Source organism: Fragaria vesca, linkage group LG3 (genome assembly GCF_000184155.1).
Source record: "Fragaria vesca subsp. vesca linkage group LG3, FraVesHawaii_1.0, whole genome shotgun sequence".
Lineage (NCBI taxonomy): Eukaryota > Viridiplantae > Streptophyta > Magnoliopsida > Rosales > Rosaceae > Fragaria > Fragaria vesca.
Window position 1 is genome coordinate 8,721,602 of NC_020493.1, and position 13,240 is coordinate 8,734,841.

General features: G+C 37.5%; 2 protein-coding genes across 2 annotated transcripts; one reads left to right on the forward strand and one right to left on the reverse strand.

The window, feature by feature from the left end:
- Positions 1–1,275: 1,275 nt before the first annotated feature.
- On the forward strand, positions 1,276–1,866 carry LOC101299649 (putative phytosulfokines 6-like). Its single transcript, XM_004293988.1, has 3 exons — positions 1,276–1,474; positions 1,555–1,631; positions 1,725–1,866. The coding sequence occupies exons 1-3, from the start codon at positions 1,375–1,377 to the stop codon at positions 1,830–1,832; spliced, it is 285 nt and encodes a 94-aa protein (XP_004294036.1). The 5' UTR covers positions 1,276–1,374; the 3' UTR covers positions 1,833–1,866.
- Positions 1,867–4,316: 2,450 nt separating this feature from the next.
- Positions 4,317–12,722, reverse strand: LOC101306998. Its single transcript, XM_004295590.1, has 12 exons — positions 12,073–12,722; positions 11,846–11,917; positions 11,150–11,239; positions 10,872–11,045; positions 10,276–10,366; positions 9,294–9,356; positions 9,123–9,189; positions 8,469–8,572; positions 8,231–8,357; positions 7,383–8,125; positions 5,665–6,070; positions 4,317–4,501 (listed from the first exon to the last, which is right to left on the reverse strand). The coding sequence occupies exons 1-12, from the start codon at positions 12,720–12,722 to the stop codon at positions 4,446–4,448; spliced, it is 2,643 nt and encodes an 880-aa protein (XP_004295638.1). The 3' UTR covers positions 4,317–4,445.
- Positions 12,723–13,240: the final 518 nt, after the last annotated feature.

Consider the following 13,240-nt stretch of genomic DNA (forward strand, 5'->3'; position numbering starts at 1 on the left):
ATCCCATACATCAAAATTTCCTAGTTTCATAATTCTATAGATTTCATATTGTAGGTTTTTTTTGTCTCAATCATGGTGTTCATATTGTATTTTTGTCTAAGAAAAAAACTTCAAAAAATTGTTTTTTTTCTTCTAAGTCATATTGTTTATTTAATTACTATTAATTCACAACTAAAAATCATTATTCGCACTTAAAATTGTTTTAAAAATTTAATAAGTCACGTGACAGCAATCTCACATTTTAGTTACTTAATCATTGTGTTTATTTTAATTCAACCTGTGAACTTGCTTTTAACGTGATTTTAACGTGATGTCTTTTTCCATAGTTTATGCAAACACCACAAAAATGATGGGTTGCAGCTGTCATCATTGTCCCAAAAATAAAAGTTGACTTGTGGACACTGTCAAAACCTCGGGAGCAAATTTGCTCCCCACCCTAACTTTCCCACTTTGCCCCCACCCGTTTAAATGAATAACACATGTCTCACTCTCACTCAAACTCTCCCAACTCTCTTTCTTCTTCTTCTTCACAACTCTCTGCAACTCCCCCTCCTCCACATTCAACCCTCCCCAACCCCCACCCAAGCCCTCTCTTCCGATCCCTCCGCCTCTCTGTCCTCCACTCCCACCGGCGCCTCCCCCGTCGTCTCCGATGCCTCCACCGGCTCCGGCCAGTACTTCGTCCACCTCCGCCTCGGCTCCCCTCTGCAGCCCCTCCTCCTCGTCGCCAACACAGGCAGCGACCTCGTCTGGCTCCGCTGCTCCGCCTGCAAATCCTGCTCCCGCCGCCTCCCCGGCTCCGCCTTTCTCGCCCGCCACTCCTCCACATTCTCCCCCTTCCGAGTGCTTCTGCCTCTGCTGGGAGTTGCAGAGAGTTGTGAAGAAGAAGAAGAAGAAAGGGAGTTGAGAGAGTTTTTGAGTGAGAGCGAGACAAGTGTTAGTCATTTAAGTGGGTGAGGAGCAAAGTGAGGAAGTTAGGGTATTTGCTCCCCAAAACCTCACTATATAATTTGAACACTGATTTTTTGAGTCTTTTCCACAATGGCAGACAATGACCAAAGCTAGTGGTGCTGTTGCTGCTGTTGTTGTGTCACCCAGGCATGGAAGTCTAGTATAATAATAAGAGCATCATTGGGAAGTTGGGCCCTCATCTTATGAGGTCATTGTGAACTGCCTTATTTGGAGTGGAGGAGTGAGGACCTTCACGTGACGCACAGACTCAACTTCTCTCCTTCCTTTGCATGTATTTATGTCCTAGCTTCCTCTCCTTCCTTCCACCACAACCCCCAACTTCTAACTCTTTAAAATTATCTCCCTTACTCTCCATCTCTCCCCCTCACTCTCTCTCTCTCCTCTTTTATCTGAATTGAAACAATGAGGCCAAGCTTTCAAACAACAGCTATTGTTCTGTGCATCTTGTTCATCATTTCTTCCTCAACAATATCAGCCAGCAGGCTTTTACAGGACAAAGAAGGTTAACATCTTCTTCTCAATACTTAGTTCTTGTTAGCTATACTAATGAAGTAATGAATCAAATCTTGTCATCTTTTTCAGGACAAGAGGAGGCAAAGCTCAAGAAAATCAGTGATGGGGATTCACTTGTGGAGCTGGAAAGCAGTGACCTCATGAATGTATGTTTCAGTAGTAAATTCTTGTCTTGATATGATCTGTTTTATCTTTTGGAACTATATATCTTATACTTTCTTTCTGTGATTTTATTGCAGCTAATGGGACTGGAAGCCTGTGTTGATGGAGATGAAGAATGTTTAAAGAGAAGAGTTACTGCAGAAGCTCACTTGGACTACATCTACACCCAGCACCATAAGCCTTGATGCAGATGCCAGCAAGCTTCATATTATTCAATATAATCTAGCTGCTCCTGGAGATCGAGTTAGTTAATTATAACATTGTAGAATCTTCCTTTTGCGAGAATGAAATGTTATAGTCTAAGTGCAGATATGAATAACTATATTTTATGTACCTGTTCTCTGTTGTGATAATAATTTAGTAAATTAAGCCTTGGTCTATAATTTTGGTGAAACCTGTGAAATTCAAGGCCATATAGTTTTAGAATGTGATTATGATATGGCGTTGATTGAACAGTTGGGAAGTTATTAGGGTGTCAGAAAATTTAGAGAGAAGAGTTCATCAGATCCAATATTTACTATGTTTCATCAACTGGAGCTTTCAAAACAGTTGGGAAGTTTTCGTTTCTAGTCCAAAGCTCACGTGTAGCACTTGCATCTTTCCTGTGTAATCTGCTTTGTGTCGACCAAAATAAAATATCTGCCTATAAATGAGTTCACTAAATAGAAACCAGAGACTAAGAATTGACCAAAGATAAGCTACTAAACAAATTTCAATTTCTATTACTTGAATAGTTTAGAATCCTAAACAGGTATATGTCATTGTCTTTGAGAGAGATGGGAACAAATGATCACTATTCATAGGCCAGATCGATTTACATTCCTACAGCCACAGAGAAAAGACAGCATATATATTAAGATGACCTCCTCAGTCCTCACCCACATCCTGAAATATTGGACCTCCATCTTGTTGGAGAAAGTGGCTTAACTAGTTATTGCATTCACCTTACAACCATCACCCAAATGAAGTCATCTTCTTTCCTTTTGAGTGAAATAAGAACTTATAAGGAAAAACCACAGCAACTAATTAGAAGCATGAGATGTAAAGAGAGGCGAAGAATAATTCGATTCCTATACAGTATCGAAATTGAAGAATCTAATGATACGAAGAAGTATATAAATTAAGAACATTACAGTCTAGTGATACTAGGTATTATAAATTCAGTACCTTGTAATCCAATGGTGATTAAGAACTTGATATTATCTAAATCAATGGACTATCAGTATGTGTTGATACCTGCAATCACACTTGAGTATGACCATTGTTACCTGGTTTGCCTTTGTCAGTAGCATTTTATTTCTTTTGGTTATTGTATTACTATTTCATCACTAGCATATTCCATTACAGAATCAGAATCAGAACTGACCTCTCTCCACTAGCTTTTCTCAATGGAAGAGTAGCTAGCTTTTGCATGTAGGGCTCATCTGCATGGCCAAAGTTGCTGCTACAGAGAAGGAATCCCATGGAAACATATATCACAAAAGAAGCGGAAATGTTTATGAAATGTGTCATTAATAAGTATCAACATTACAATTATGACACGTTTACTTATTTGGAATGGAATTTATCAGGAATGAAAGACGGAAGGAATAAGAGACGGAATGGAATAGCATGTGGAGATTTCAATTCCATTAAGTTGTTTACGTACCACATGAAATTAGAATATGAATGTAATTAATTACTATTTTAATTACTAATATACCCATGAAAAAAATAAACTACACTTTTCGATCAGTCTCAAAATATTTTTTCCCTATATGTTGATCTAGTTTTGTTTGTCATTTTGATTGTCTCGGTTCATAAATTATGTATAATAAATAAACCAGATGGACTATTTCGATTCAGTGTATTGATTGTAATCATGTGGTTACTTATTAATAATATAATACATAGGCTACGTGGTTATATTGCAATCTCGTCCTTGCAAAAATTCTCTTCTACCATGATCTATCAAAATCATTTGGACCTAATACTAGCATTTTTGGTGTATCTCAAATCGCAAGTTGCAAGAGTTGAACAACAAAATTAAGGCATCATACTTTTATACATTTTAGTAATATTATATTTACATCAAGCAATTTTCTAAATAAAAAAATTAAACAACTTCCACAAATAGTATATTATTATCATATAAAAAAGAAGCCTTTAAGAAAAAAAAAAATTAAAATTATTAACCTCTTAAACAAATTCCTCAATATTATTAACATAATAAAATTAAAGAGAGTATTTTCAATATAAAAATTCATTCCTTATGGTATCATTCCTAATCCCACCTCTCCCCTTGGTATAACAATTCAAATTTGTCAAGGAATCGATTCTTTATTGGAGGTGGGACCCACACCTATTCCAATTCCATCATGTGTAAGTAAATGCTGTAATTCTCTTCTATCGGAATCATTCTCTCACTTTTCAGTTTTATTTTATTCCATATAAGTAAACGTGTCCTTATAAGATGCACATATGTTTCTTTACTCTCATTGATGCACAAGTCCATAGCGCTTTTAACTCATCCAGTCATTGGAGTCTGACTGGTTCTATTGCTTTTCCTTTTGCATCCAATCCAAGACTACTTATAAACAAGTGAGAATTGCATTTGCTATTTGTGTATAAGTTTATATGAACTTATCAAAAAGCAGTCCTCAACCAATTGTATGAAATTTCTTGTCAACATGAAAGTCAAGATATCACATATTAAACTGCTTTAATTCACCATTTACCAAAGTTGCTATACATTGCCTTCTTCCTTTGGCTTTAATAATTAAACTCAGAAGAACCATGCATGGAATTTTCTGTCAATATCAGAGGAGGTAGTGACTTCCTGGTTGTCCAGCATAGACAGGCTGCTCCAGAAATCCTGAAAAGTACCCACCCTGAAAAATTCATTCTACTTTTCACTGAAACGAGTGAAAGTTAATTAGCCATTTATTTTGCACTATAAGCAGAAATATGCAACTGACTTCAAACACTGAAGCATTTGCATTTGCTGCCGGATGATCATGCAGAACGGCTGAAACCTGAAGGTGGAGAGGAGTATTACAAACTTAGGCACATTCCAAAGATTTACACTACCAACTGTATCTGAACCCGGCAATCCTTGACTTGAATCCCGTTTAGAAGAACATCGCGATTTAGGAGTGGATAGAGGGAGAAGGAGAAGGAGAAGGAGAAGGAAGAGGTGATGCTAGAGCACAGGATCATCATTTCAATTATGATAGGATTGAGTTTAAAATCTTAAAATTGGACAGGAAGCAAATATGAACGCTGTCAGCTGTAGCACTAACAAAATGCTCCTTAGTTTATCAGTTGTTAAAGCCTAAAGGATAAGAGAAACTGGAAACATTTTTCCACATTCAAGGACCCTATGAATTATTGGCACCAAATACTTCATATACCAGAATGACCTCAAGTCTTATGCCCACTTAGACATATTGCTTTCCATCTGCAAGTAGTCTCATAATGGTCATTCTGCAAAGCAAAAATGACATGGCATTGGTTTGTGATTTGCAACCGATCATTACTAAACCGCTTATGCCAAGATGGTTGAAATGTTCAGGCAGTTCAGCATATAGATTTCATAATTTTCTTTATGCTGCCAGGAACAATTATGATAAGGTAAGAAAACAGAAGCAATTGTAGCTGGAACATGAGCTAAGTAGGTACACTCTTCAATTGAAGAACACAACGCAGAAAATGCAAATTGCACCAAAAGAATTACATTTCCCATCCTCCATGTGCTTATTAACCGCTGAGGCACTGAGATACAACAAAACTAAGATTGATAGAATAACAATGAATGTCACTACACAGACCCCTTGCCCTCTTCAGACGACCTAAAAGGATAATTAAACTCAAAGCATTTTCATCTTCCTTTCCACCTTTCTTTTCTAAGGGCTTTGGATGGGAGAGCTCAAGTATATATAACAGTATGGCTAAAAACGAATGCCGCGCTTACAAAACTGACTCTTTTTTAAATTGGAGTACAAGTATTATGTTAACAAAGGAGAGGAATTGGCTCACCACGTTTGGCTTCTACAGTTGGCTCCAAAAGATACCATGGTGTGTGCAAAGACAATATACTGTCCGACTCCCTCTCTGGTGATGCATGCAGCCAACTATTGTTCTTCAATCTCATTTCTCCTGGGCTTATTCTTGTGTTCATAGAAGCTGAATGATGTGAGCTTATTTGAGATAAAGGCTGCAACTGAGATAGCCTCCTATTTGAGGAGATTTTGGCTTGGATGTTCAAGTGTCTTTGCTTTCTCGCTTTCAAGTTTACTTTTGGGACAAGCATAGGAGGGAAACTCACCAAATCAACTGTTTTCAAGTTACAACAAGAGGCCTCATTGCGTAAAGAAGTAGCTGTCTTTGGTATTGCTTTGCTATCTTTCCATGCTAAAAATGACTGTTGCAGCTTGGATGGAACCTACAAAGTCAGAAAAGTAAACATAAGTGTGAATTAAAACAAATTGCGTTCTGGTGGTTTTAACAGCTACACTACTTCAAGTATCGCCAAGTAAACCCTAAAATGTTTACATATGCCGAAAGTTGTTTCTAATTTATCACCATGAATATCAGTCTATCCAAACTAAAAGACAGTTGGCATCACTGGGTGCATCATTGGCATTCAACATATTCAGTCAAACAAGGGGAAAACGAAGGTAATGGAAATGTATATCGTTTTTCAAAATAATGCAATTACGTAGTAACAACTTAAGGCATATAAAGCAAAGCTCCTAAAAAAAATAAAAAAAATAAAAATCATTCTTCGGTTGAAATTTAAAGGTGAACTCGTATAATTGTAATAATATGCTCACAACTGTGGGATACCAGTTTCTCATTGTCTAGTCAAATGAAATGAACTCTTAAAACACATAAATTAACATGAAAGCTGAACCATGTTTTTACTTTATAACATATGCTCTAAGCAGCACTTAATACAGACACCAATCAATTCATGTAACAAAGGGACCAGTCAGTTGTCTATTTTAATGAAATTCTTCTTATCATGGTAAGCCATTGCGATTTTTCAAGGGGCACTTCAGACACAGAAGGATGATAAAGTGAAGAATTCCATAAATGCATATAACTGTGCTTAACAAGAAATGAAATTTAAATCAAGCTTCGAAGGTACTGACTTAAACATGTTGAGGAAAACAGTTGTTATCAACAGCCATGAGCTTTTTACCAAAGATACCAAACAACATTCAAGTTATCTGATTCTGATGATATACAGAGCTTATGGACTATGTATGTACGTATCTATACCTGTCTATACTACTAAGCCACCCTTTCAGGGTAACATGGTTCATCAAATTGACTTAACCAAATTACCCATTATAACATAATAAACCAAACAAGCCAACATTATACAAAGGGGCAACACTGTATACTAGAAATAGAAACCAGAAGGTTATTATCCACTAACGTCACACTACCACCAGCAATAAAAAGCAGGTTACAGTTGCTAGTGCGTACATATACATGCCCTTAGATTTAAATCGTGTACATATACAATCAATTGATCTACAAGCTTATGATGTAATAGTTACATGCAAATGCAAGAAAGAAAAAATAGGTGTGGATATTAAGACTGCCTGGACATTTTAATCACAGGTATCATATAGCATATACGTCATAATATCCAAAGCTATTTTCGGTTATGCAACACTACTGACTTGTATTATGATATTATAATATAAAAACGAACAAAAACAAATCAAATGTTTAAAACTCACCCCAGAAACAAGGCTACTTGAAGCAAATGCCAGTGAGGAAGTGGAAAATGGTGATCGCCCAGGTTTATTACCCTTCTGGCCATTTTTAGTAGCATCCTTATCTGCACTTACAGAGCCAAAACTTGATGGCGCAGCATCATCTTCATCTTCATCTTCCTCCTCTTCTTCTTCCTCTTCCACTTCATCCACTTCAATTAATTTATCATCTTGGTTAGCCACTGGAGAAGTATCTTCTTCGTCCAGCGAAACCATTTCCACATTCTTCTCCTCCTCTTTCTCTTTCATCTTCAACTCCTCATCCATATCCTCAATTAACTCTTCCAGGCGCAGTTCAGCCTCTATAAGTTCAAGTTCTTTTTCAATCAATTTCATCTTCACCTCACTTGCTTTCTTCTTCTCTTCAGCCCATTTCTCCAGTTTTTCAAAAACAGGTTTGCATGTATTTTCCACTGCTGATATAAGTCGCATCAATAAGTTTTGTTTCTTCTCACCAATGTTTTCTCCATAGAACTCGTCATAACCAAGCGGAAGGAGCTCCGCCTTTTCTGGGTCCACCTCTTCCCCATCTTCAAGAGGCGGCTGCCAAAATAGGCGAACTCCGTGTTTTTCATCTTCAATATAGTTGATTAACCGCCCAGTTCGTGTGTGAAGGATAAGTGGATCTTCAGTATATATAAGCTTGGATGGGTCTTCAGGATCAGGCTCTGGTTCCTTGTTAATAACAACAAATTCTGGAGTCTCCTCTGATCAAGAAAATTCAATAGAGTAAGACACTTAATTTTGTTCAATTCGGTTTAGGAACAAAGAGTGCATGTGTTTTCTGATTATTTGGATTACGAAATTAATACCGTTTTTCCACCAGTATTCAAGCTCAGCAGGCATAGGTATTCTCAGTGGAGCTTTGTAGAAGGAGTTCAACCACATTTCCCTTTCCTCATCAACCTCATGCACATATGTTTTCCAGTAATCAGGGACCTGCCAAAAAATAAAAAAAATTACTTAACTCTGGATAACTGAACCAACTTTCATCTTCATTCCTTCAAGCAGAAAAAATTCAGCAGTCATAAATAATTGATCATAGCTTACTTCATAAAATTGGTTTATGAAGCCTGGTGCCATCCAAACATCTTCTTCTTCATAGAAATAGGGATGTTGAGGATCACTATACGGGCCCCTCTCTTCCCTAACCACTATAACGGAAACACAAATTCCAATAATCATGAACCAAGAAGGGGTCAAAGATTATCCAAGAGGTGAATGGGTCATATGAATTGAAAGTTCTGAATAATTTAGAAGACTAATTTAAACTCCCAGTACTGATAAATGTCCAAAAACAACTAAAGCTGAATTTGATGAGACTGAGGATCACACAACAAAGTGAGACCAAGGACCCAAAGAATCAAACAGATAAAGCATCACAAAGAATATGAGCAAGCACCCAAAGATTCAAGCATAGAAACAAAGGTGTGAAAATTTAATGGAATCCTGGACAATTGCTATTGGTAACTCCTAATTAAAAATAATAAGTATGTTCCATTATGTTCTGAACAACCATCTCTAGATATGGCTTTATGCATCATGAAACCAAATAAAATATACTAAACCATTATGCAGATAGCATTCCTGACTAGAGTCCTAATTGTTTTGACTTACGTTAAGAACTTCCGATTTTAAAAGTTCAGTTGATCTATTCAGATAGAAAATACAGCAATTTGATACTTATTCTAGGAGAAAACATACTTCCATCAGGCTTGTTCACAAACATCCGAGCCTTAGCAGCAGCCACTTCTGCAATACCCGCATGCAGCTGAAAAGCAACCAACTACTTAAGCATATACTTGCATAGGTGGTATAACTTTTTCTTTTAGTTTCACCCAAGTGTAGTAAAAAAGAATGAGCAGATATCTTTACCGCTGAAATATCCTCATCACAACCAGCATCATCCTCCAATAGCTCCCCAAAGTAGAACCTACCCTGCACACACAACAAGATAAAGTACTTAACTTGAGCAACCACATAATAGTATTGAGTCATCAAACTACTACGAGATGCTAATAATGGCATAAATATGTCATGATTCAGTGCCAGCTCGTATAGCATCCCCAATGGGGTATTTTAGTTTCTTCTCAGTTTTCACTGAAACACAGTTGCATGGCAATGCTGCAAATATATTTTTTTATACATCTCAATTGATGGAGGCTACATTTCCCAGATTTTTTATTTACTTTTATGGAAATAGTCTGATGTTGCAAACCAGGGATCTAATATTGAGCCAAAGAGGTGAAAATTTGTCCTTATGTATATCCGTTAGATTAAAACTTTCCTTATGTATATCCGTTAGATTATAACTTGGTCTATCATTGCTATTCACATTATATGAGATCAGTGGCAGCAAGAAAAAAAAAAAGAAAAAAAAAAGATGTCAGTATAATATCAATAATCTTAATTTACAGAACTACATCTAGAATGTTTTTCTGAAATTAGAAATGTTAAACTACTCAAAGATTCACATATTACAGTAACAAACTACATAAAACTGTGCTGAAAGGAAGAATTAAGAAAGGATGAACAGAGTGTGTGCTGGTGACAACATTGATGAGTATAACACTTCAATTCCAACATAAAGTTTAAGATTAAAGTAGACAATCATACTGATACATCAAAGCTATTTTTTCAAATCTACTAGCCATATCTTGAACCTCCCCAACTTTAAATATAATGAATATTTTGCATGTCTTACTAAAAAATTGGTTGTTCTAACTTGATATTTTACAGTAACAAACCTCTGTTCCCTGTTCTTAGAAAAATATTGCTTTTTTTCAGTATAAGATAAGAGGCTATAAAATCAAAAGTAAATTTATCAAAAGAAGTGAGTTGTACTTCGTGCACCTACATATATGGTACGCTCATTGACTTCATACACTCCACATCCATGCATTCTGGCATGCTTCCATTGACCTGCATAGCGATATCGGCCTTTCTCCCTGACATAGGAAGACGACCACACATTAAATGGCAAAACAAGTTTCAGCAAAAAGTTTACACTAAAATCTCGTATATAAGTTGAAATTACGAAACTATTAATTCCCTCTTCTGGTTGGTAAAAGGGAAGAGATGCTGAAACTTCACTATTTATCCACACAAAACAAATAAAAAACAAAGAAGGAAACATATATTTCTCAAATCATGACCATAAGATCATCAGACTATGTCACACTATCAAAATCTCTCCGCTGGAGAATGTTGAGAATTATTTGAGTATCCACATGGGTATGTAAACTCCCACTTGTTCCAAAATTCTTGGCAATCACATTAAGGACCCAGGTATGCAGCTCACAAAGAAATACAAATGATATTCTGACTCACTATGACACAGCTTAAGGAGCTTGAACCCATGGAGCAACTTAAGGATACTAAAAGAGAATGAAATAAAGAAGTCATCCAATGAGATACAGATAGAACCAACAGCAACTCAGAAATATAACTTACGGTTTCCTCCCAAAATGTTTGATCCATTCATCTTTTTCATAAAAAGGAATAACGGACCGCCCCCCTGCTAGATCAATGCTGTCTTGAATATCCATCTCCAACCATTCTTTGTCTTCCGGGGTCATATAATCTCTTGATATTATGTGCCCTTCAGCACGCATCTGTACTTCAAGCCTTGAAAGACGGTACCAAGTTACTAAACCAGTTTAAAGGACAGAATCTGGAGGTTCTAACTGCTAAGTTATGGTATCATATTCATACAGGACTTGTAAACTTACTTGGAACCTGGAATAGGCTCTATGTCAGGTATGTCAACTTCAACAACCCCATGACCCTCCATGTTGTTTTGAAGCCATTCACCTTCATACCTATGGAAAGGAAATGGAATCACTTATCGCATAAACCACAGTAAAAAAATAAATTCAAGCTGCAAAATTATCAGTTTAGAGAACAGCCCTTCACACGGAGCAGGGATGGGGATGTATATGTTACAGCTATATTTAACAATATATAAGCAAAATGAAACACTTAATCTAGTATTACAATGAAATCTAAATATTTCATACAGTCATAAAAACTACATGGCCCGTTGCTTCTTGACAGCATAGATCTGGCACATATTTTATTGGTAAGGTACTGAACTTGAAAATTACCCTAGAACACGAGGCTACTCTAACTACTGTAACCAGGATAGAGTTGACTATAGGTCCTACACAAAGTTTATGAAATCTAGGTTGCTTATTTCAGGACTACTAGGCTACTCTAACTACAGGTTCATGAAATTGTGTATCAATAACATAAATGAGGATTCATCTCAGCACTCCCAAACAAAAAAGATAATACAGTTTAGCTTGTCTTTCTTTCCTTGTTTTCTTACTTTCATCATTCTTACTATTCATTATAAAGCCATAATAAAATGTTAATCAACAAATGAGGAAACTTTATGAACTAAATTTCGTCAAATGTAGACCAACCTGACCAGTCCCTGCTCAGCAACATAGACTCCCTTGCCATGTGCCAAGTCATCCCACACGGTGCCCTCATACCTTCAACAAATTCCACAAGTACAATGACAAGTCAAAACCAAACAAAATGCTCGAAACTACTCAAATAAACATCAACCATTTCCCTCATTTTACAAACTCATCACAACACTAATGAACTTCAAGCACTAAATAGAGGCACAAAAGCAAACACATACGAGCTGCCGTCAGGGAAAACATAGCTGACCCAAGCAAGGAACTCCTCAATCCTATCCAGCTCCTCAATGACAGCCTTGGGATTAGAAATGTCATGATGATCTTCCGGTATAACCGGATAAGGCTTCCGGAACGGAACATAAAACGGGGCAATGGGAGGGTCATTCCCCTCCCTAATTTCATCCCTAACAATCTCCCAATCCTCCTCATCAGCCCAAACCGGGTCCCACCCCGGTTTGGTCATCTCCAACGGCGCATCACCCCAAAGCTCCTTCAAGTCCTCCTCCCGCCATTTCTCAGGGTCCTCCGGAAAATCGAAAAGGTCCTCATGGAACACGTACCCCTTGTCCTCCTCCTCCTGCCTCCTCTTCACTCTCTTCCCCTCAAGAACCTGATTGAACAGCTTCACATTCACCTCCGGCGTGTTCTGGTCCTCCGGGACGACCTCGCCTGGGCGGAGGTAAGTGAGGGCTTCGTCGACCTCGGCATTGGCGCCGGGAGCGGCGGATTGGGGTTCGTCGATGGAGGAGTCGGAGTAGTAGTCGGGCTCGGAGTCGGAGGAGAGGTCTTGGGGTTGGTTTTGGTCGTCCGGGTCGGGTTCTTGGGCGGTGAGCTGGGGGTCGGTGGGGTTAGGGGAGTCTTGGTCTGGCATTGCGGTGGTGAGGTTTAGGAGAAGAGAGGGTGAAGAAGAAGATAAGGATAGTGAGAGTGTCCGGTGGTTTCTAAGCGAAATGAGTCGGTAGCAACAGAGCAAGAGACAGAGTGAGAGAGGGTTTTGGGTTTTTTTGAAATTAAAAAGACGAAGAGGGTTTTTTTTTTTCAGAAACAAAATTCTAAATTAGAAACCATTAAGGCTCTCAGGTGGCCCAAATTATGATCAGAGTCCATGTAGCTGAGTTTCTGGCCCTTTTATGTTGTTTTTTTTTTCTAAGAGGGCCACAATCTATTAAACAATGAAAGTTACATAGAAATAGTCATCTCTTTAGAAAAGTTATGACAAAATTGAGTCATCCACAGAAAGACCTAATTGGTCTAAAACAAAAATAAATGATACATATGTACCCTAACATGGAACTAAAACTTAATAAGCACAAAGAAACCCAAAGACGATTTCTTGACAATGGAATCAAACACTTCCATAGCTTATTCAAAACTCTGAAGAACTTCTAC

What these genes read in the sequence shown, in the direction of transcription:
- LOC101306998 (XM_004295590.1), bottom strand. Translation starts at nt 12,722, where the DNA reads ATGCCAGACCAAGACTCCCCTAACCCCACCGACCCCCAGCTCACCGCC. An exon ending in GTTTTCCCTGACGGCAGCTC is followed by an intron (nt 11,918 to 12,072) that starts GTATGTGTTTGC and finishes AATTTGTTGAAG; the next exon opens with GTATGAGGGCACCGTGTGGG. An exon ending in TGAATACTGGTGGAAAAACG is followed by an intron (nt 8,126 to 8,230) that starts GTATTAATTTCG and finishes TTTCTTGATCAG; the next exon opens with AGGAGACTCCAGAATTTGTT.
- LOC101299649 (XM_004293988.1), top strand. Translation starts at nt 1,375, where the DNA reads ATGAGGCCAAGCTTTCAAACAACAGCTATTGTTCTGTGCATCTTGTTC. An exon ending in GCTTTTACAGGACAAAGAAG is followed by an intron (nt 1,475 to 1,554) that starts GTTAACATCTTC and finishes CATCTTTTTCAG; the next exon opens with GACAAGAGGAGGCAAAGCTC. An exon ending in AAAGCAGTGACCTCATGAAT is followed by an intron (nt 1,632 to 1,724) that starts GTATGTTTCAGT and finishes ATTTTATTGCAG; the next exon opens with CTAATGGGACTGGAAGCCTG.